General features: G+C 36.0%; 1 protein-coding gene across 7 annotated transcripts in view; it reads left to right on the forward strand.

Moving 5' to 3' along the window:
• Nucleotides 1–24,591, forward strand: part of ADRA1A (adrenoceptor alpha 1A) — a 115,561-nt gene that overhangs the window by 49,426 nt on the left and 41,544 nt on the right. The window contains exon 2 of one of the 7 annotated variants that reach the window (XM_080796082.1): nucleotides 19,321–19,411. The exons of 5 other annotated variants lie outside the window; for them this stretch is intronic. In XM_080796082.1, coding sequence (XP_080652208.1) covers nucleotides 19,321–19,325 — 5 coding nt within the window. In that variant the 3' untranslated portion in view covers nucleotides 19,326–19,411. Of the gene's footprint in view, nucleotides 1–15,752; nucleotides 15,814–19,320; nucleotides 19,412–24,591 lie in introns of those variants that run through there. One more of the 7 variants, XM_080796081.1, reaches the window with a different exon arrangement.

A 24,591-nucleotide genomic window follows, 5' to 3' on the forward strand; every position in this document is an offset into this window, starting at 1 on the left:
GTGGGTATTAAGGAGGGCATGTAGTGCAATGAGCACTGGGTGTTATAAGCAAACAATGAATCACGGAACACTGCATCAAAAACTAATGATGTACTGTATGGTGACTAACATAACATAATAAAAAAAATTTTAAATAAATAAATCTTTTACTAGTTTGTTGCTAAGGATGGGGATAAAATTTATTTTTGTATATTAGTCTGATACGCAGAAAACCTGTTGAGTTTGTATTAATTCTAATGATTTGTCGGTGGATTCTCTTGGACTTTCTATGTAACATTCACATCATTGGTGCATCTGGGTCACGTGTTTCTTCCTTCTCAATTTGTTGCTTTCTCTTCTACTGCACTGGCCAGGACCTCCAGGGTTGAAAACAAGTGTCCAGGAGCCATCACTTTCTTACCTGTGACTTTAAAGAGGATGCTTCTGACATTTCACCATTGAGCCCAGCGTGGCCATAAGTTTTTGGTGGGTACCCTACCTAAAAAGTAAGAATGTATCTTTTCCCTGTTTGTTAAGAGGTTTTGTCCTTTACGGATATTGAATTTTATTAGTGCTTTTCCTGAATCTTTTGAGATAGGCATATGTTGTTTTTCCCTTTAATCTGCTAATGTGGTGAATTGCATTCATAGATCGTTCCAATATTTTCCAATAGAACAATTCTCTAATATTGAATCATTGCTGGCTTAATTAGGATGACCCTTACTAGTAATATAATGATATGTATTTTTAAATGATATTCTATATTATTAGATGTATAATTATAATAATGATATATATATATTTTTTTAATTTTTTATTTATTTTCAGCGTAACAGTATTCATTGTTTTTTCACCACACCCAGTGCTCCATGCAATCTGTGCCCTCCCTAATACCCACCACCTGGTTCCCCCACCCTCCCACCCCGCCCCTTCAAAACCCTCAGGTTGTTTTTCAGAGTCCATAGTCTCTCATGGTTCACCTCCCCTTCCAATTTCCCTCAACTCCCTTCTCCTCTCCATCTACCCTTGTCCTCTATATTATTTGTTATGCTCCACCAATAAGTGAAACCATATGATACTTGACTTTCTCTGTTTGACTTATTTCACTCAGCATAGCAAAAGAAACAGTCATCAAAACAAAGAGGCAACCCACGGAATGGGAGAAGATATTTGCAAATGATAGTACAGACAAAAGGTTGATATCCAGGATCTATAAAGAACTCCTCAAACTCAACACACACAAAACAGATAATCATATTAAAAAATGGGCAGAAGATATAAACAGACACTTCTCCAAGGAAGACATACAAATGGCTACCAGACACATGAAAAAATGTTCATCATCACTAGCCATCAGGGAGATTCAAATCAAAACCACATTGAGATACCACCTTACACCAGTTAGAATGGCCAAAATTAGCAAGACAGGAAACAACGTGTGTTGGAGAGGATGTGGAGAAAGGGGAACCCTCTTACACTGTTGGTGGGAATGCAAACTGGTGCAGCCACTTTGGATGATATATATTTTTTAAATGTAGGTCTGGATTCAGTTTTTGGTACTTTGATTAGGAATTTTGCCTCATATTTGCAAGTACATTTGGTTCATAATTTCCTTTTCTCGTAGTCTTCTTGTCTGGCCTTGTACCAAGGAAATGCTAGTCATATAAAATGAGCTGGAGAAATTTGTCCCCCCCTACTTTAAGATATTTAAACTACCAATTCCTTGAATGTTTGGTAAAACTCATCTGTAAGTAATTTTCTGAACCTGTTATTTGTGTATAGAAAGTGGCAAGTGTAGTTTTTTGTTTATTTTCTTTATGATTCCAGGAAATGTTCAAGACAAAAACATGTTAATAGTATCTTTGGATAGTGAGATATAAGGGGATTTTCTTTATTTATTATTTTTTTCCTTCTTTTAAATTAAACATTTAGTTTACTTACATAGATAAAAATCACCCTTTTTGTGCACAGTTCTGTAAGTTTTGACAAATGTCAGGGGGTTTTTGTTTGTTTGGTTTAAATTAAGGCCATTCTAATCAGTGTGCAGTGGTATCTCATTGTTTCAATTTGCATTTCCCTAGAGACTAATGATGTTGAGCATCTTTTCATTTACTTATTTGTCATTAGTATATCTCTTTTGGTGAAGTGTCTGTTCAAGTCTTCCATTCATATTTTAATGAGCTTTAAAGCCTTTAAAATATTGTGGGTATATGTCACTTACCACATATGAGGTTTACAAGTATTTTCTCCCAGTGTGTGGCTTGCCTTTCACTCTGTTAGCGGTGTCTTTTCAAATAACATACTCTTCATTTCGGTGAAACCCAATTTTCATTTTTTTGTTTTATGGATCATGCTTTTGGAGTCATATCTAAGAGATCTTTTCCTAGCCCCATAATCTTTGACTGACTCCAAGTTACAAAGACTTTCTACTAAATGTTTTATAGATGTTCTGTAGCTTTAGATTCTACATTTGAGTTAATTTTTTATGAAGGGTAAGAGGCAGGGATTGAGGTTCATGTTGTTGCAGATAAATATTCCATTTTTTCAATACCATTTGTTGAAATGATTATACTTTCTTTATTGAACTGCTTTTGAAACATTTGTAAAAAAATCTATTGGCCAAATATAAACGGAAGTATTTGCATATCCTCTATTCCGGTGCATTGACATACATGTATTTTTGTTCAACATCACCCTTTTTTTTTTCTTTTTAAGATTTTATTTATTTATTTGACAGAGCCAGAGAGCACAAGCATGGGGAATGGCAGAGGGAGAGGGAGAAGCGGGCTTCCTGCTCAGCCCTGTTGCAGGGCTGGATTCCAGGACCCTGGGATCATGCAAAGTCAGATGCTTGACCAACTGAGCCACCCAGTCACCCCAATATCACACTGTCTTAATTACTGTAGCTTTATAGTAGATATGGAAATCAAATAATGTAAGTTTTCTAACTTTATTCCTTTTTCTTTCCAAATTATTTTGGCTATCCTAATTTTTTGTCTTCCCAACATGAATTTTAAAATCAATATCTAAAAAATATATTTCTGGTATTTTCACTGAAATTGTGTAGAATTTATAGATCAGTTCAGGGAAAATTCCTATCTTAACAATATCGAGTCTTCTAATCCATGAACATGGTATATTTTCCATTTATTTGGGTCATTTATCTTTTATCTGCTAAAGTATTTCCCTTTTCTTTTTTCTCTTTTTTTCCAACTGAGATGTAGTTGACATATAACATTATGTTAGTTTCGTACCACATAATAATTTGATATTTGCTATATTGTGAAATGATTACCACAATAAGTCTAGTTACCATCCATCAAAATACAGTTATAATTTTTTTCCTTGAAATAAGAACTTTGATGATCTACTCTCTTAGCAACTTCCAAATATACAACACAGTAGTATTAACTGTAGACACTATGCTGTACATTATATCCCCAGAAATTATTTATTTTATAAATGAAAGTTTAGGGGTTTTTGTTATGTTTTGACATTTTCAGCTATATATCTTATATGTTTTATAAGATATTTACCTAAGTATTTCATGGTTTTGGTAGTATTGTAAATGGTACATTTAAAAAATTTCAATTTCCAACATTCATACTAATACATAGAAGTACAATTAATTTTTATATTTTGCCCTTCTGTCCCATGGTTTTGTTAAACACACCTAGTCTAGTAGTTTTTTGTAGATCATTTGAAATTTTCTATGAATAGAGACAGTTTTAATTCTTTTATTTTTTTTTCTTATCTATGTGACTTCTATTTCTTTTTCTCTCTTACTTCAGTGGTTAGGGCCTCGTATAATGATGAATGTGCATAGTGAGAGAAGGCATCTTTGCCTTGTTCCTGATAGTAGACAGAATTATTTGATCTTTCACCATTAATTATGATGTTGATTGCAGGTTTTTTGCAGCTACCTTTTATCAAATTAAGGATGCTCTCATCTGTTCCTAACATCCTGTGAGATTTTATTATAAATAGATATTAAATATTTTCAAAAGGTTTCTTGTGTTATTGACATGATTGTATGTTTTTCTTCTTTAGTCTTTGCTATGGTAAATTACGTGGATTTATTTTCAGATATTAAGGCAGTCTTGCTTTTGTACAATAAACCCCACTGGGTCATGCTATCTTTTTTATATATATATATTGCAAGGTTTAATTTTATAATATTTCGTTGAATATTTTCTTTCATCTTTGTTCATGAGGTATATTTGTCTATAGTTAATCCTGTCTTACAATGTCTTATCTGGTGTCGGGGTAATGCTGACCTTCAAAAATGAGTTGGGAAGTGGTTTTTTTTTTTTTAATCTTCTGTATTTTGTAAGTGTTAGTGTATAAATAATACCATTTATTACTTAAAGGTTTGGTAGGATATTCCAGTGAAGCCACTTGAGCATGGATTTTTCTTTGTCATAAGATTTTTCAACTGCAAATTGAATTTCTTTCTCAGATATAATACTAACTAGGCTATTTACTTCTTCTTTAATATGTTGAGCAGCTGTGTCTTTCAAGGAATTTGTTCATGTCATCTAACCTGTTGAGTTTATGATCATAGAATTGTTCGTAGAACTTTTTCACTGATAATTTAATACCTGTATGGTCTCTAGTTCTAAGTACTGCTCTAGGTAGCTTCAAACCATATTTTGTGATGTTATGTTTTCATTTGCATTCAAATAAGAGCCTCTAGAGTCTCTACAATTTCCTCTTTGATTCATGAGTTTTTTAAAAGTGAATTGTTTACTTAGTGTTTGTAGATTTTTCATTTATCTTTTCTGTCATTGATTTTTATTTTAATTCTGTTATGATCTGAAAACATATGTAGAATAACTTCAGTTCTTCTAAAATTATTAAGGTTTATTTAATGGCCAGAATATAGTCTATCCTTGGAAATGTTTCATGTTTGATTAAAAAAATACATATTAAAAAAAAAATGTACTTTGCTCCTGTTGAGTGGAGAGTTCTGGAAGTTAGGTCAAGCTGTTTGAAGTCTTTTCCAGGCCTTTTATGTCCCTACCTTTTCTCTTTACTTAAGAGGAGTGTTGAAGTCTCCAACTATAATTATAGATGTGTCTATTTCTTTTATTTTTTTTGTCAGCTTTTTCTTATGTACTTTGAAGCTCTGTGATTAAGTACATACAACCTTAGGATTGTTATGTAGTATCCCACTTTATCCCTGGTTGAAAACTACTTTTTTTGACATCAGTGTAACTCCTCTAGCATTGTTTTGATTGATATTTTCCTAGTATATCTTTTTCCATCATTTTACTTTTAACATACATATGTCTTTATATTTAAAATTGGTTTCTTATAAACCTATGGCATATATATATGCATATATACACATACAGCTAAGTCTTGCTTTATAACCAGTTCGATAATATAATTTTAATTTGTCTTGTTTAGTCTTTACAGTTGTGTAATTATTTCAATTACAACTTACTACCTCGCTAGCTGTTTTCTACTTGTTCCTCTTTGGGCATTTTTCTTTCTATTTCTGTGCCTTCTTTTAGATTTATTGAGTGTTACTTATTATTTCAATTTATCTCTACTATTGACTTATTATTTGTGCTACTTTTAACCCAGGTGCCCCATATTTGTGCTTCTTTTAAAATTTTTAATGAATATTCTAACATTTACAGTATACATCTTTAACTAATTATATTCTGCCCTCAAATAGTATCATACTGATTATCTGTAATGTAAGGACCTTACAATAATGTACTCCCAATTCCTTCCTCCCATTGCATATGCTAATGTCATATATTTTACTTTTGTAAATGTTATAAACACACAATACATTGCTACTGTATTTGCTTTAGTCAGTTAGATGTAGGACAATTAAAATAAGGAGAAATGATTTTATATTTACTCTCAATTATTCTGTTTGCCGTGGTCTTAATTTGTGCATTTGAGGGGTGTGTAGATTCAGATTTCTACCTGAATAATTTCCTTTCACAGTCTTTATATTCAGGAGTGTTGGCAATAAAGTCTTTTAATTTTCATTTGAGAAAATCTTCATTTCTCCTTTATTTTTGAAAGATATTTTCTCTGAGTATCAAATTCTGGAGGGACGTTTTTCTTGTCAACATTTCCGAGATGTTACATCTTTGGTTTTTGGTTTGCATCGTCTCTCATAAGAACTCTGCCATTATTCTTATTTTTATTCCTCTGTTGGGAATGTGTGTTTTTCCCTCTCTGGCTGTATTTAAAATTTTCTCTTTGTCTTTGGTTATGAGCAGTTTTGTTGTGTTTTATTGTGGTTATCCTGCCTGGTTTTCTCCAGTGCTTTAAAAGAGACAAAGTTTCCTATATCAGCTTAGGCTTTTGTTCCACTAGAGTTATGGAGTAGAAGGAGCCAGGTGGAATTTTATGCCTTTCTTGCAAGGACTGTTATAGCTTCTCCTAGGCCTACACAAAATGGGACAGTTTTTCAAGATTTTATTTTCAGGTTCAGTTTCTCTAGATAGCCTGTCTGGAGGTACAAAAAGGTGGCCAAATTGATTAACACCTGTCAAGCAATCAGTTGAGTTGTATCATAGCTTATAATAAATCAGTGACCAGTGTTCTGACACATCACCTTTCATTGTGTTTCTACCTTTCCTTCCTCGCTTGCTTCTTCTCATTTCTTCTGCCCTGGAAGTAGACCTTCCAAATAAAGCATTATAACTTAATCCTTACACCAGTCTCTATCTTACAGATAACAGAGATAGATACCTTGTTTGTTAGTTTTCAGATTTCTTCTTTTCTAATGGAAGTATTTACAGTTGTAAATTTCCCTCTAAATACTGCTTTGGCTGCATCGTACAAATTTGGATATATTTAATTTTTGTTACATTTCAGTTCCCAGCAGAAACTTTTCTCTCCCACAGTAGGATCCAAGCTGAACCTAATAAGGTTCCTAGTCGTCTACCTTTTCACTGGAGGCCTAGGCCTCTGAGGGTTTCAGGTTTCCTGCAAAGATCTCAGTGTATATTCCACCCAATCTTATACAGGCTCAAGGCTCCATCTTCTGCCCTTTTGTGTTTCATAAAAGTCACATCTCTTGATAATCAAGAACAACAAATGCGCATAAGGAAAGTTTAGGTCAGTGTTGTGTAAATACTCTGTTTTCAACTACTGCTTGCTGCTGGCTCTTGGAGACTTTCTTGCCATCTTGCCACTTAGCTATGTACTTAAAGGGGGAGCTTATTAAATTTATCTGTCATGTCTAGGAGGTCTGCTACAGGGAGTTTTTCAATATATCTTGCCTTAACCTATTTCCGGAAATGGAAGTCTACCTGTGATCTTTAAGTCTCTTTAAGAATATTATTTTACTGTTTGGTGCCATAGAATTTAATTCAATATGTCTTGCTTGATAAGAAGTTGGTAGTGAAAATTTTTGACAATTTGGCCCATATGTCTAGATGATATTGAACAACAAAAGGAATAAAACATATGTCTTCCTTACTTCTTAAAATGAGTTAAATACTTATGGATTGGTATTAAAGGAGGAAGCAACTTAAGAGAGAAATTCTGTTTTTTTTTTATTTTTTCCTATAATCTGAAAAATGGCATTCATTATTAATTTAGATTTTTCTGAACCTCATTCATTAAAAGTTCAGTTCAAGAATAAAAGAAAAAAGATATATTTGAATTTTAGGGGAGTTTTTTTAAGTGACAAGGACTAATGTTATGTAAACCTGATATGTGTTGAATACTAAAAATGACAGCAACTCAGAAAAATACAGAAAAAAAAGTTAAAATCCCATTATCCAGAAATAACCACAATTATCATTTCGACAGCACAGTCTAGATATCACTGCAGATGGAAAAATGGATGGATGGATGATCGAACGAAAATTATAAAATTGTGTCATACATGCTTTTTATTTGAAAATATTAAATTTAATTTATTTAGCAGAAATAAAGAATATACTAAAGCTAAACTGAAAGAACCAGTATTTCCAGAAAACCAGTAATTCACCACATCATCTGCCACTGAAGATACTCTTTTAATGTTAAGAAACAAGATCATGAAAATCATTAAGCACCATCTTTCTGTCACAATAAGCTAGACTCAAGGTTTATGTGAAATAGTCTAGTATTAAAACTTAGCAGCTGATTGATTATTTTGGAAATACGGTGCTGACCAAATAATACATCTGTGGGCCCCAGGCTGCAAAATTTGACCAAATAAGAATTAGGACCTTGTCACTTGTAGAAAAATTATTCTCCTGCTTCAAATCTCACAGAAAAATTTCAGCTCTCAAAATTGCCTTCATTTGTCTAGGTTTTAGAGTCCAGTCTTAAAAGATCTTTGTGTGCAAAATTGGTTTTTGTTTTTAAGGCCCTATTGCCCAATGGTTAAAACAACTGTTAATAGCAATGGAGAATAAAATAATGAGAAGAATAAAAGAACACTAACTCATGAAAGTTGTTTGTTCACCTTGTAACTTTATCAGAATGAAGTGGCTGCTTGGCTTGTATGAGTCCCATATCACTGGGAAGAATTAAACATAGACTGAATGTAGAATACTGGTGTAGGATACGGTGTAGAATACTGGTCTAGGATCCAAGCATTGGATTGGTGGATGGATGGATGGATGGATGGGTGGATGGATGGGTGGATGAGGGTAAGTGGATGGATGGATAGGCAGATGGATGGGTGGGGTGAGTGGGTGGATGGGTGGAAGGATGGATGAGTGTGTACATGGGTGGGTGGCTAAATGGATGGGTTGGTGGGTGACTGGGTTGGTGGGTGGGGGTGAGTGAATGGGTGAGAGGATAGATAGGTGAAGTGAGAGGATGCATGGTGGGTGGACGGTTGGATGGGTGAATGGATGGATGGATAGATGCAAGGGTAGTTCAGATATTTCAACCATAGGTTCCATTCCTAGGATGAGTCTTCGTTAATTCACTTCTTTTTAAGGAGCAGGATCAGTGGGGCAGAAAGTTTCGGAGGGTTAGGGTTGGGAAAAGAAAGACAAAAGGGTGCCAGGTATTTGTTTTGCCTTATTTCTAATCTTTCCTTCAAAATCCTCATCCTAGGGGCACCTGGGTGCCTCAGTCATTAAGCATCTTCCTTCAGCTCAGATCGTGATCCCAGGTCCTGGGATCAAGCCCCACATTAGGGTCCCTGCTCAGCAGGAAGCCTGCTTCTCCCTCTCCCACTCCTCCTGCTTGTGTTCCCTTTCTCGCTGTGTCTCTCTGTCAAATAAATAAATAAAATCTTAAAAAAAAAAAAGTCCTCATCCTAGTCTTGTCACTGAAAACCATTTTGCCTGCTCCTTTGGTGGCTTAGAATAAGTAGCCTACTCCAGATACAATGTGAAGAAGCAAATATTTACCAGTTTTGTTTTTTTAAGATTCTATTTTTTTTGTCAGAGAGAGAGCTTGCACAAGCAGAAGGAACAGCAGGCAGAGGGAGAAGCAGGCTTCCTGATGCAGGATGTCCAATGCAGGGCTTGATCCCAGGACCCTAGGATCATAACTTGAGCTGAAGGCAGACGTTTAACTGACTGAGCCACCCAGGCATCCCAATATTTACCAGTTTTTATTCCTTCAGAGCTGCTAGACAACTTTTACTACCTTGAAACTCTAAGTGAAAAATCATCCTCTAGTGTGTTTTTACTATTTAAGAAGGATAATCTTTCATTACCTATTTCTTGGCTGGAAATTTATAAGAATATGGTTGTAATTAAGACCTAAAAATTGTAAACTGTGTTTCCTTTGTTTCCTATTAATAGGCATGTATCATCAGGAAAGTAGTGTCATTATTATTTAAACTTAAGTATTAGTTCCTTGATTATACTTTTTTCTGGATAGATATAAGCTGAAAGAATATGGAGAAAGCCCCAGAAGAGAAGTGGATGAGTAAGAGTTGCCATTGGTAGAAGTAGAGGCAGAGGGGAGAAAGAGTCAGGAGTGGGAGTTTCAAAGACAGAGAAGATACAGTTTTGCAGAGGATTCATTTCTGGACTCATTTGGCCAGAGTTCATTTTTTTCAGCTTCCCATGCCATCTTTTTCCAAAAAGAAAATATATAAAATAAATCCAGCTTATCAAATCAGACATTTATAAAGGCTGATGTCTGCCAAAATATAAGAATATCCGTAGCTGTTTTATTTGTACAGCTGAACAAGAAGCAAACAAATGTCCATCAGTTGTTAAATAGGTTAGTAGGTTGTGTTACATTAATACAGTAGAATTCTTTATAGTATTAAAAAAAAAGAACTACTGATACTGATAACATTATGAACGAATCCCACAGACATGATGTTCAGTGAGCAAAGTCAGACACAAAAGAGTACATAGTGCATGACTCCATTTATATGAAGTTCAAAAGCAGGTAAAACTAAGCTATCATGTTAGAGGTTAAAATAGTCATTGCCTTCGTGAGGAGCACTGACCGGAAGTGGGAATGAGGAAGCCTTATGAGGTGCTGGCAGTGTTCTGGATCTGAATCTGGGAACAATTTCCTGTGTGAGTACATTTGTGTAAAACCATTGAGCTGGACAGTAAAGATTTGGAAATTTTACATGTCTTAAGTTATACCTCATTTTAAAAAAATATGGAAGAAATATGAGAGGTGATCCCCATTTATGTGGTGCCATAGGTTGATGAAGGGTTTTGAGTGGACTCTGAGTGGACTGGGGTTTAGTGGGAATGGGTGAAGAGAGATTGGGGTAACAGTCAGTTTGTCTTTAGACAGCTAGATGGGGAGCCAGGAAGGCAGTATCCAGCCTTCTATCTTTTTTTCTCCCTCAAGGGTCATGCACGAAATGATGATGAACAAACAAATGCACCCAGAGTGAGTCTGTGTTTGTTAGTGAACTTCGTGTTTGACATAGAATGTCCCACTTGGGTTCATATCATTTCCTTTAAATCCATGATTTTGTATTAGTTCACTCTAAAAAGTGGTGGAGTGCACAGAAGCACATTTAGAAGAAATGATGAAAGAATAAAATGTCATGCCAGGTAAATCTTGATTTTTTTTCAGATATTTTCCAAATAATTGACTAATCCTATTTTAAATTAACGTAGCTTCTTTTTGTTTTACTTTCACACTGTCTGGGGGACAGTCAAGTAGGAAGTGTACTAATTTTTTATATATATATATCGATATATATATATCATTCATATATATAGATATATCTATAGATATACATATATATCGAGATATATATATATCTATATATATATATCTATATATCTATATATATGAATGATTGCAGAACGGGCCATCCAAAGAAGAAAGCTGTGTTGGCCATGCATGATTCTATGGGAGTGAATCATGTTGGGTTTGGAGAATGGACCTGAAATATGGTTTCTGGTCTCCACCAAACATTTTGCACCAAATCTCTAATAAATAAGCTGATTTTATGCAAGAAAGATCACTAGACATATTTTAGGCTGGAACATGCCAGGTCTACTTTGGCAGTGTGACATGGGAATAGGGTGCTAATAAGGGCTTGACTTCTCATTTGAGATGTTTTACAGTGTTCCATAAATACCTAGTTAGCTTTAAGTGAGTTTCTTGAAAGATTCCCTACCATTTCCTTCCTTAGCACACTGCTGGAAGATTCTAACAGATGGTTTCATTTAGAGTACACATGTAGTATGTCTCCCTAGTGAAACAGAGCGGCTGTTTTAAGCTTGTTGCCTGTCACCAACTCTTAGGATGGAGAGAGGAAAAAAAACCCACAATCATGACTACATTCGCTAGAAATTGCAGTGGGTATTCATAAATGCATTGGGAAACTAACCCAAAGTAGAATTTGTCTGAATTACTAGAACTTGCATGAATACTCATTGGTAAAAATGGCTTTGGTACTTGACCACAAGTTGGTCAAGATCTTGATTTTATTGATTTGACCTCTGAGTTTAAAGCATTAATAGTTAATACGAAAGGTATGTGCCAGCCACTGGAATTTAGTTAGGGGAAGAGCAGCCAAGTTTCACAGTAAGATCTCTTAGAACCAGAGTTCCACTGCTGTCATGAAAGTTGCAAGCAGAGACACAGAACAGAGTGTAACAATCTAAGAAAGAAGTTCTATTAACTGTCTAGGACCACATTGCTTGGGAGACTGCCAAAATTATACAACAAGTCATTCATAGAGGTAATAAGCCATGTCCAGAATTATCACTCTTTTGTCTTTGTTTGAGTAGATGATGTCATTTTGCGTTTTATGAGGCTAACTCAGTGGCCATGACTGTGTCTCAGCCCACTGAGGGAAGAGATCATCCCTGCATTCCATGTATATACCACAGTGCTCAGTATATAATGGAGATACAAGCTTAACTCATGTTTATTTATTTAAGTGTGTAATATATGTTACTGAAGCAGAAAGATTTTGTGTTTACGACTGTGTATTATTCCATGGGATCCTCTCTATTCTTTAATAATAAAAGTTGCAAGGCAAGTTTCAGTCTGGCTTTCTATGGCAGGATGACATGGTTTACTGGGAAATAGAAATGAGTAGTTCCTGATCATAGTCTCTACTGTGTCTTGGCTCAGGGAAGCTGAAACACCAGGATTCTGGTTCAATATCCTTTACTGAGTAAGTTGATTCCTTTGGGGATTCCATAAAACACTTCTCAGGGATGGTAGGTTTTGGAGACTAATGAGTTTTCAATATGTGGCCAGCATGAAGAGAGAGGAACATTCCAGGTAGAGAGGATGGCATAATCCAGGTCATGAAAGCCAAAAAAGTGTATCTTAATGGTAGGTCAGGTGGATTTGGTAAAAAGTTCATTTGAGGGATTAGTGAGAGAGAAGATTGCAACGCCCACCGGATTTACAGTTTAGAAACAAAATCAGCAGCTTAGCATACCACATATGTCTGGCATGGGAGATGCTGGGGTTAAGATGGTTTATGGATAGGCAGGTCCTTACGTGTAGGGAGCTCACTGATACATGGACATCTAAATCTCTGATTACAAACAGTGATGTAAACTTTCTTCACTCAGGAGTGGGATAGCCTGATGGCAGGAAATAATCCCATCAGAATTGTGGGGATTTCCCTCCCAAAGTTTTCTAGGTGGTTAGAGTAGAAAAAAAAAAAAATTCTATTTTGTTTTTTAAAATGTTTGGTATGCATTATTAGCAATGACCTGAACTAGGTAGTAGCAATCAGAACAAACAAACAAGAAGGATGTATGCCCAAAATCTCATACAAGAAAAAAAAAAGAAAGAGTTTGTTGCCCCCCTGGATATTGAGGTCAAGTAAAGAAAGAAATCACAGGCAACAGAAGTTTCACATCTTAGTGAGTAGGGGAGTAAGCATGACATCTTGGTGTATACATTTTTTTTAGGAAAATCTATAAGCAGAAGAGGTTCAGAAAAAGGAAATGAGGCCAGTTTTAGAGTCGCAGTTGAGTTGTTTGTAAGATCACATCTAGTACTAACAGGCAGGTGGACAGAGGGAAAGACACGCACTGGCAAGAAGGCTTTATTGTCAGTATGGAAATCATCTGTGGGGTCCTAACAATGACTGAGATCACCAGGGGACAAAGGCAACAAGGAAAAAAAATTGAAAAACTCTTCAGAATCACTAGGTTATCCATTTCCATGGTGTGTATAGCAGGGAAAATAAGGACCAAGCCAAGTATTCAGCAATATAGGACTGGTTGCATGAACTATGCAAAATACACACAATGGAATGTAATCCGTTGTTAAAAGGAAGAAAATGTCTTTTCACATTGATAGGGAAGTGAGTACCAAGACGTAGTAAGTGAAAAAAGCCAAGTGTAAGTGTTGAATCACTAAATTCTACACCTGAAACTAATATTACACTGTATGTTCACTAACTGGAATTTAAATAAAAACTTAAAAAAATAAATAAATCTGTATATTTTTAAAAAGCCAAGAGTAGAAGTATATAATAGTATGTTATCTTTTGTGTAGGAAACATAAGCAAATAGGATGTGTAGAAATACTTCTCTATATTTGCACTAATTAAAACATTGGAAGAATAAGGAAGAAGCTAATAAAAATGGTTACCTAATAGAAATAATAAGGATTTAGGGGGATAGTGCAGGTTGGGGAGATGGAGTCTAAGGGTATGATATTTCAGTGCATACCTTCTTAGATTGTTCTGACTTTTGAAACAATTAATGTATTAGTTATTCAAAAGAAGAACTTTAAAAAGTAAGGAAGTTCAGAGAGCCCTATGTGTAGTGTAAAAGACTCAGAAACTAGTTTTTCTTCCAGAAAGGAGCAGGAGATGCCAATGGAGACAATTAGCTACTTTGTGAGTCCTTGAAAAGGAAGGAGGGAACAGAATTTACAAGTGAGGAGCAAAAGCAGGTGGTCCTGGCCTCTTTGGTGGATCTCTTTCTCAGTCCTCCCCAATCCTGTTCCGTAGCCAGGCCACCCTCCCCCATCTTTTCTTGAATATTCTAAGTATGTTCTCACTCTCGTTGGTGCCACATTCCCACCAAAGAAAGTACTCTTCCCAGTGTTTCCCACCAACACAAATATTCATTCCTTTATTCCATAAACGTCCAATTTAATTGCTAAAAGGAGCCCGGTGAGCATTGCTGTGATCATCCTTATTATATCTAGAAAGAGGGGAGGTGTGGATAGGTCAGTGGCTCGCCCAAGGCCAAAAAAGCAAATTCTTCTTAGGAAACAATGCTTAATGGGAAGGGGTTAAATAATTCTGTGAAAACCATGGTAAGGTTCTTTTCTCATATTGATTCCACCTCATTGTAAGACCTTGATGAGCCAAGGGTGACTAAAATGTCTCACTCATTCATTGGATACATTCGTTTTCATAGCATTTTCTGCTATGTAAGCTTTACACTATGAGCAAAGCCAAAGTCAAGCTATGGGGGCCCTCAGTAAAGAAGTAGATAATCTTAAAGCAGGTAGTCAGACATATGATTCTGTCCCTACCCCCTCCCACTCATCTTCTCTTGGTGGCCACAGATGTCACCTTTACTCTGGTGACTTGAGGTGGTGGACTCTGCCCTCTTTCTCCATTTACTTCTCTTAAGAGGAGTCTAGAATGTCACTTAACCTTTGTGTGAATATATGAACAGTTCTTTTTCCTTTTCCGGAACTTTCCTTGGGCCATTTCTAACCAGAGCCAACTGCACTTGCCCTGTCTCTGTCACCCTTCAAGGCATGTTTTATATAATGACTGACCTCTCAATTAATCCAGAGCAGCGAGACTTAGGGAGCAACCCAGATGCTCTGGCAACATCAGCATTTCCACTCTAAACCCTGAGCCATTTTCATTTACTGCCCCATGTGAGGCATGACATCTTCCCACTAATTAATAGCGACCCTTCTCAGTGATGAGTTACTATCTGGATTCCCATACACCATCTGGAGAAGAGCCTGGACACCGGAGAGCTTCTATTTTTATCAGGCTCTGGCATTGCACTTGCATTCCGTTAAAACTGAGCCAGAAGTCACAGAAAACTTGAATTGTGCTCTTTTTTTTTTTTCCCCACCTAGGGACACTATATTAAACTTGGTAAAGAGCTTTTTGCACCCTCTTATCTATTGCGTTACAAGGGGAGAGAAAACAGTAGCCTGCTTTCAATTTAAGAAGTAAACTCTTTAGCATAAACATCCAGCTCTGGAGGCCAGTTTCACTGCATCCAGAGAAGACTGTGGGGGAAATTATTTTGATACAAACACAGGAGGCTGAATGAACTGCAACCCATTTAAAAATAGAACAGTAATAATTCCCCACAGTGGGTCATGCTTGGGGTTGGGGGAGAGAGCAGAGGTTCAGTGGAAGAAGGGGCATGACATTTTCTTTCTTCCTTCAGAGGAAGAGAACTGTTAGCTGGACATGCAACTCATCGAACAAAAAGGATGTGGCCACCTGTGGTAAGGCGGTGGGTGTAGAGGCTAAAAGTATGGTCTCCAGAGCTGGGTTGCAAGAGTTCAAACCCACTTCTTCCATTTCCTTCTTCCATGGTGTCAGGCAAGTTACTCACCGTCTCATGCCTGGTTCTTCATCTATAAGAGTACTTTTATAAGATTTCTGGAAGATTAATGAGATAATACGTGGAAAGTACAGAGGAGATACTGAACCAGCAGTAAGTGTAGGTCTTGGTTAACCCGAGTGCTGTTATGCCTACCTTGGAGGTCCTAACTAGTAAATACAAACTCTGGTAATTTGTCATCCAGCCCCAACACTTCAGAGAACAAAAGGAAATACTGTGAATAATCATACCAATACCTAGACTGCCCTGGGCAGACTAGGAAGGTGACATAAAGTAAGGAGATAAGTAGGCATATGTCACCCCATTTTCAGTGGTCACAATGAGGTGCTACCTAACTGATCATGTAGGACTTGATTTTTGGCTAGTAATGAACATCTGAATCACCAGTGGCACAAAAAAGAATTTTAAGCTATGGCCCATATATCTGTGGAACCTGGGTGTGTGTGTGCGCGTGCGTGTTTGTGTCTAGAACTGATTCTAATGCATACCATTGATGCTTACTGATGATGAGCTGTGAAATCTCAATTTCATGCTTCTCTTTAACTGTTAATAACAAACAATAAGAATAAATTAAGTTTTTATCAGACCTTATAAATGCTACGTGTCACCTCATTTGATCTCTAATACAATCAACTCCCGACACATCAAATATTCTTCAGAGGGGACACGCAGAGGCTACCTGATTTGTCAGTGGTCATTCTGGAATTAGACCACAAACTTTAAGTTTAGCAATTTTTCCAGTCTGTACAATCATTTGTTCATTAAACTGTGATAAATGTTAGAGTAATTCAGAGCACAACTTGGGCCCTCACGAAGTCATGGACTTCGGTCCCAAGCAAACATTAGTCTGTTTTTGTCACTATATGTTAGCTTGGAACTTCTAGAAGCTTGCATGAATGGAAACATACAGTATATACATTTTTCCCTCTTTCATTCACTATGATTTTGAGGTGTGTCTACATTGTGTGTATCGGTAGTTTGTTTCTTTTTATTGCTGAGTAATATGTATATTGTAATTAGTTTATACTTCTACCTATTGATGAACATATGAACTCTTTCCAGTTTGGGACTATTACAAATAAAGCTGCTTTGAACATTCATATATAAGCTTTTGTGTGGACCTACATTTTCATTTCACCCAGGAAATATTTAGGACAGAGATGACTGAGACATAGAATAGATGTATGTTTTAGCTTTGTAACTCCCAAAATATTCTTTTGCAAAGTGATTGGACCATTTTACATTCCCACCAACAGTGTATGAGATTTCCAATTTTCTTCAGCAACAAGTGCTGTTGTCAGTTTTGTTTTTGTTTTGTTTTTTTAGGTTTATCCATTATACTCAGTAGGCAGTGGTATCTCATGATGATTTTACCTTGCATTTTCTTTATTTTTTTTTAAAGACTTATTTATTTATTTATTTATTTGTCAGAGAGAGAGAGAGAGGAGCGAGAGTGAGCACAAGCAGACAGAGTGGCAGGCAGAGGGAGAAGCAGACTCCCTGCCGAGCAAGGAACCCGATGTGGGACTCGATCCCAGGACGCTGGGATCATGACCTGAGCCGAAGGCAGCTGCTTAACCAGCTGAGCCACCCAGGCGTCCCAACCTTGCATTTTCTTGATGACTAACAGTGCATATTATATTTTCAGGTACTTATTGGCCATTTGCTCCTCTTTTGGCATAGTGCATCTTTAAATCATGTACACATTTTTTTGTTGCAGTACATATTGTCTTAGTATTGAGTTGTAGGAGTTCTTGTATATTCTGGACACATATTTAGGATATATTTGGACACATATCCTTTGATATATACATTGCAAATATATATTGCAAAGATTTTTAGTCTGTGCTTTTTTTGTATTTTGAATAGGTCTTTCAAAAACAAGTTTTTAATTTTGATAAAGTTTCAATTATTTTCATTATATTTTATACTTTTGGGGTACTATCTAAATAACCTTTGCCTACCCCAAGGTCACAAGCATTTTCTCTTATGTTTTCCTCTAGAAATTTCATAGGCTTAGGCTTTACACTTAGGCCTATGATCCACTTTGAATTAACTTTTGTGTATGGTATGAGAAAAGGATAATGTTCAATTTTTTTCAATATGAATAATAAGATTATCTAAAAACATTGTTGAAAATAAATGTGCTTTTACCATCAGATATGTATTCGTTTCCTATTGTGGCTGTAACCAATTACCACAGACTTTGTGCCTTAAAACCGTACAAATTTGTGGTCTTAAAGATCTATTAGTCAGGAATTTGAAATAGGTCTTGCAGAGCTAAAATTAAGGTATCAGCAGAGCTGTGTTCTTTATGAAGATTCTAGAGATGAAATAGTTTCTTGCCTTTTAGAGAGTTGTATAGACTGCTTGCAAGACTTGCCTCGTTGCCCCCTTCTATCTACAAAGTCAGCACTCTCATCACTCTGACTTCTCCTTCCATTATCACATCTCTCTCTCTGACTCTGACCCACCTGCCTCTCCCTTTCACTTATGAAGACTGTAATTTACATTAGGCCAACTTAAATAATCCAGTTGAATCTTCCCACCTCAATATCCTTGACTTAATCATGTCTGCAAAGTTTCTTTTGCCATGTAAGTTATAACATACTCCACAGGTTTCTAGGATTAGGACACGGACATCTTTAGGGGATTAGGACACAGACATCTTTAGGGGTCTATAATTCTGCCTACCACATATTGCCTTGGCGTCCTTGTCCAAAATCAAACAACGGTATACATGTAGGAGCTTTCTGGGCTATCTGTTATACATTGTTGACCTACATATCTGATTTTTTTCCAATACCAAACTGTCTTATTTCTCTAGCTTTATACAGTCTAGAAATCAGGTAAGATGAGTCTTCAAACTAAGATATTTGTAAATGACTTATCCAAAAAAGGACTAGTACCCAAAATATATAAAGAATTTATATAGTCCTTTCCACAGTTTGGCGACCATGGCCATTGCTGCTATAAACATTGGGGTACAGATGGCCCTTCTTTTCACTACATCTGTATCTTTGGGGTAAATACCCAGTAGTGCAATTGCAGGGTCCTAGGGAAGCTCTATTTTTAATTTCTTGAGGAATCTCCACACTGTTCTCCAAAGTGGCTGCACCAACTTGCATTCCCACCAACAGTGTAAGAGGGTTCCCCTTTCTCCACATCCTCTCCAACACACGTTCTTTCCTGTCTTGCTAATTTTGGCCATTCTAACTGGTGTAAGGTGGTATCTCAATGTGGTTTTAATTTGAATCTCCCTGATGGCTACTGATGATGAACATTTTTTCATGTGTCTGATAGCCATTTGTATGTCTTCATTGGAGAAGTGTCTGTTCATATCTTCTGCCCATTTTTTAATATGATTGTCTGTTTTGTGTGTGTTGAGTTTGAGGAGTTCTTTATAGATCCTGGATATCAACCTTTCCAAACTGCGGAAAGAACCAAGATGCCCTTCAATGGACGAAAGGATAAGGAAGATGTGGTCCATATACACTATGGAGTATTATGCCTCCATCAGAAAGGACGAATACCCAACTTTTGTAGCAACATGGATGGGACTGGAAGAGATTATGCTGAGTGAAATAAGTCAAGCAGAGAGAGCCAATTATCAAATGGTTTCACTTATTTGTGGAGCATAACAAATAATATGGAGGACAAGGGTAGATGGAGAGGAGAAGGGAGTTGAGGGAAATTGGAAGGGGAGGTGAACCATGAGAGACTATGGACTCTGAAAAACAACCTGAGGGTTTTGAAGGGGCGGGGGGTGGGAGGTTGGGGGAACCAGGTGGTGGGTATTAGGGAGGGCACGGATTGCATGGAGCACTGGGTGTGGTGAAAAAACAATGAATATTCTTACGCTGAAAAGAAATAAAAAATTAAAAAAAAATACTTAAAAAGAAAAAAAAAGAATTTATATAGTCCAACACCCAAAACCAAATAATCCGATTAAAATGGGCAGAAAACATGAATGGACATTTTTCCAAAGAAGGCATACAGATGGCCAACAGATACATGAAAAAATGCTCAACATAACTCATCATCAGGGAAATGCAAATCAGAACCACAGTGAGATACCATCTCACACCTGTGAGCATGGCTAAAATCAAAAACTCAAGAAACAACAAGCATTGGTAAGGATGTGAAGAAAAAGGAACCCTCATGCACTGTTGGTGAGGATGCAAACTGATGCAGCCACTGTGGAAGACAGTATGGAGATTCCTCAAAAAATTGAAACTAGTACTACTCTATGATCCAGTACTCATGCTACTGGGTATTCACCCAAAGAATACAAAACCACTAATTCAAAAGGATATATGCACCTGTATGTTTATTGCAACATGATTTACAATAACCAAACTATGGAATCAGCCCAAATGTCTATCAATAGATAAATGGATAAAGAAGATGTGGTGTATATATACAATGGAATATTATTCACCCATAAAAAATGGTGAATTCTTGCCATTTGGAACAACATGGGTGGTTCTAGAGGGTACAGTGCTAAATGAAATAAGCCAATCAGAGAAAGACAAACACCATATGATTTCACTCATATGTGGAATTTAAGAAACAAAAATGAACAAAGGGGGAAAAAAGAGGGGAGGAATGAAAAACCAGACTCTCAACTGTAGAGAAAACAGATGGTTACCAGAAAGGGGTGGTTGGGGGAATGGGTGAAATAGGTGAAGGGACTTAAAAGCACACTTGTCTTGATGAGCATGGAGTAATATATGGAACTGTTGAATCACTATATTGTATACCTCAAACTAATATAACACTGTGTTAACTGTACTGGAATTAAAATTTTAAAAATTGCTCTCTCTAGATGCTTTGTATTTCCACATAAATTTTAGAGTCAGCTTCTTGATTTCTACAAACAAAAACCTATTGGAATGAGTTTGGAAGTGTTTCTTCCTCCTCAGTTTTTTGGAAGACTTTTAGAAAGGTTGATACTAATGCTTCTTTAAATACTTGATAGAAAACATCAGTGAAGCCTTCAGGTCAAGGATTTTTATTTGTTGGGGGATTTTTTATTATCATGAAATCTTCTTACTTACTTTTGGTCTGTTCAGATTTCCAGTTTCTTCATGATTCAGTCTTAGTAGATTGTATGTTTCTAGGAACTTATCAATGTCTTCTCAAGGCCAGCATTACCCTTATACCAAAGCCAGATGAAGGTAGCACAGGAAAAGAAAATTACAGGTCAATATCCCTGGAGAACATAGATGAAAAAATCCTCAACAAAATACTAGATAACTGAATTCAATAGCATATTAAAAGGCTCATACACCATGATCAAGTGGGACTTACATCCGGGAAAGTAAGATGTTTCAACATACGCCAATAAATAAATATGATACACCACATTAACAGAATGGAGAAAAAAAAACTGTGTGACCATCTCAATAGATGCAGAAAAGCATCTGACAAAATTCAGCACACATTCATAATAAAATCATTGAACAAATTAGTCACCGAAAAAATATACCTTAAGATGATAAGGTTATATATGAGAAGGCCAGAGCTAATACCATACTCAACAGTGAAAAGCTGAAAGCTTTCCCTCTAACATCAGGAAAAAGACAAGGATACCCACTCTCATTACTTCTGTTCATTATAGTATTAGAAGGCATAGCCATAATAATTATGCAAGAAAAAGAAATAAAGGGTATCTAAATAAAAAAGGAAGAAGTAAAAGTTTTCTGCTTGCAGATGACATGATCTTATATACAGAAAACCCTAAAGACTACACCAGGGATGCCTGGGTGGCTCAATCATTTAAACATCTGCCTTCAGCTCGGGTCACAATTTCAGGGTCCTAGGATTGAGCCCTGCATCAGGCTCTCTGCTAGGCTGGGAGCCTGCTTCTCCCTTTCCCTCTGCCTGCCCCTCCCCCTACTTGTGCTCTCTCTCTCTCTATGTCAAATAAATAAATAAATACATACATACATACATAAAATCTTTTTAAAAAACTACACCAAAAAACTGTTAGAACTAATTAATTAATTCACTAGAATTAATCAGGATACAGAATCAACATACAAAATTTGCATTTCTGTACACCAACTGAATTAGATAAAAAAGAAATTAAGAAAATAATCCCATTTACAATAACATCAAAGTCAGTAAAATACTTAAGAATAAAATATAACCAAGAAAGTAAAAAGCTGTACACTGAGAACCATAAAATATTTATGAAAGAAATTGCAGTAGACCAAATAAATGGAAACATATCCTGCGTTCATGGATTAGATGAATTAATATTATTAAAATGGCCATAGTCCAAAATTATCTACAGATTCAACATAACCAATTTCAAAATTGCAATGTCACTTTTTTACAGAAATAGGAAAAAAAAAACTTTATAATTTGTATGGAACCACAAAAGGGTGTGAAAAACCAAAGCAATCTTAAGCAAAAAGAGCAAAGATGGAGGCATCACACTACCTGATTCCAAAATACACTATAAAACTATAGTAATCAAAACAATATGGTCTGATATAAAAAACATATATAGGCCAGGAGAACAGAATAGAGCACAGACTTAAATCCATGTATTTATGGTCAACTGATCTTTCACAAAAGTGTCAAGAACATGCAATAGTGAAATGATAGTCTCTTCAATAAATGGTGTTAGTAAAACTGGTTTTCCACGTGCAGAAGAATAAAATTAGACCCTTATTTCATTCCATATACAAAAGTCAACTCAAAAGGGTTAAAGACTTAATGTAACAGCTGACACCATGAAACCGCTAGAAGAAAACATAGAGGAAAGCATCTTGACATCGGTTTGGGCAGTAATTTTTTGGATATAACCCGAAAAGCACAGGCAACAAAAGCAAAAAATAGACAAATGGGATTGTATCAAACTAAAAACCTTCTGTACAGCAAAGGAAACAGTCAGCACAGTGAAGAGACAACCGATGGAATGGAAGATAATATTTGCAAACTATCCATTGATGCAGAGTTAATATCCAAAACATGTCAGAAACCCAGCTCAATAGCAAGAAAATAAATAACCTGATTAACAAATGGACAAAGGATCTGAGTAGTTATTTCTCAGAAGACATCCAAATGGCCAAAGATATATGAAAAGGTGCTCAACATGACTAATCATAAGGGGAATGCTGATTCAAACTGCAAAAAGGTATCACCCCATGCCTTTTAGAATGGCTGTTACCAAAAAGAAAAAAGGTAACAAGTGTTGGCAAAGATGTGGAGAAAAGGGAAACTTTGTGCAGTGTTGGTGGAAATGTGAACTCATACAGCTATTATGGAAAACAGTTTGGAAATTCTTCCAAATAGAACTACTATATGATCCAGTAATCTCACTTCTAGGTATTTATGCAAAGGAATTGAAATCAAGATCATGAAGATTACACTGCACTCTGATGTTCATAGCAATGTTTTTTTTTAGTAGCCACGCTAAGGAAATAAGCCAAGTCCATCAACAGATTAATGGATAAAGAAGGTGTGTTGTATACATATATATGCAATATATTATCAAATACTATATACAATGTATATATGAAATATTATCTTTCCACAAGAAAGAAGAAAATACTGCCTTTTTGACTACATGGGTGACCCTAACTGGAGGACATCCTGTTCAGTGAAACAAGCCAGATGGGAAAAGACAAATACAGTATGACCTCACTTATATGTGTAATCTACAAAAAGTCCAACTCATAGATGCAGAGGGTAATGAGGGAGGCTGGTGAGGGTGGGAAATGGAAAGAGGTTGGGCAAAGAGTACAAATTTGCAATTACATAAGAGAAGTCTAGAGATCTAATGTATAGACATGATTATTACCCTTAGTAATACTGTATTAAACACTGGAGACACACTGAGAGTGACTTCAGGTGCCCCCATCACACACAAAAATGCATAGAAGTCCTTGACAATTTTTTAAATGTATTCCTGGGTATTTTATGTTTTAAAGTGGTACTGTAAATGAGTTTTTAAACTTTAAATTTTACAAGTGTTTCCTGCCAGAATGTAAGAGTACAATTGATTTTTCTATATTAGCCTTGTATCCTGTGACTTTGCTAAATGCATTCCTTAGTTCTGGTAGTTTTATAGAGTCCCTGGGATTTTCTATACAGACAGTCATCATCTGCAAACAAGGATGGTTTTCGTTTGTCTTTTCCACTTTTATGCCTTTTATTTTATGGTGTCCTGAGCAGATATCAGGGGGAAACAATTCAGTATTTCACCATTAGCTATAGGTTTTTGATAGATGCCATTTCTCGATTTACCATTCCTAGTTTACTGAGAGTTTTTTTATCATGATTGAGTGTTTAGTTTTGTAAAATGATTTTTCTCTATTTGTTAAAATGATTATATGGTTTTCCTTCTTCATTCTATTAATATGGTGAATTTTATCATTTTATTTTTGTAAAGATGGAAACAATCTTGTATTATGGGGACAAACTCTAATTGGTCATAATGTATTATCCTTTCCATATATGGTTGGTAACATGTCCAGATCAACTAAGTTGTCAGATTTGTTGACATAGAGTTTCTCATAATATTCTCCTCTTATCCATTTAATGTCTATAGAATATGTGGTGGTAGCATCATTCTCATTCATAATATTGGTGATTCCTTTTCTCTCTGTCTCCCTACTTTCCTCTCCACCCCCCTCCTCCCTTC

The sequence above is a fragment of the Martes martes genome (genome assembly GCF_963455335.1).
Source record: "Martes martes genome assembly, chromosome: 2".
Classification (NCBI taxonomy): domain Eukaryota; kingdom Metazoa; phylum Chordata; class Mammalia; order Carnivora; family Mustelidae; genus Martes; species Martes martes.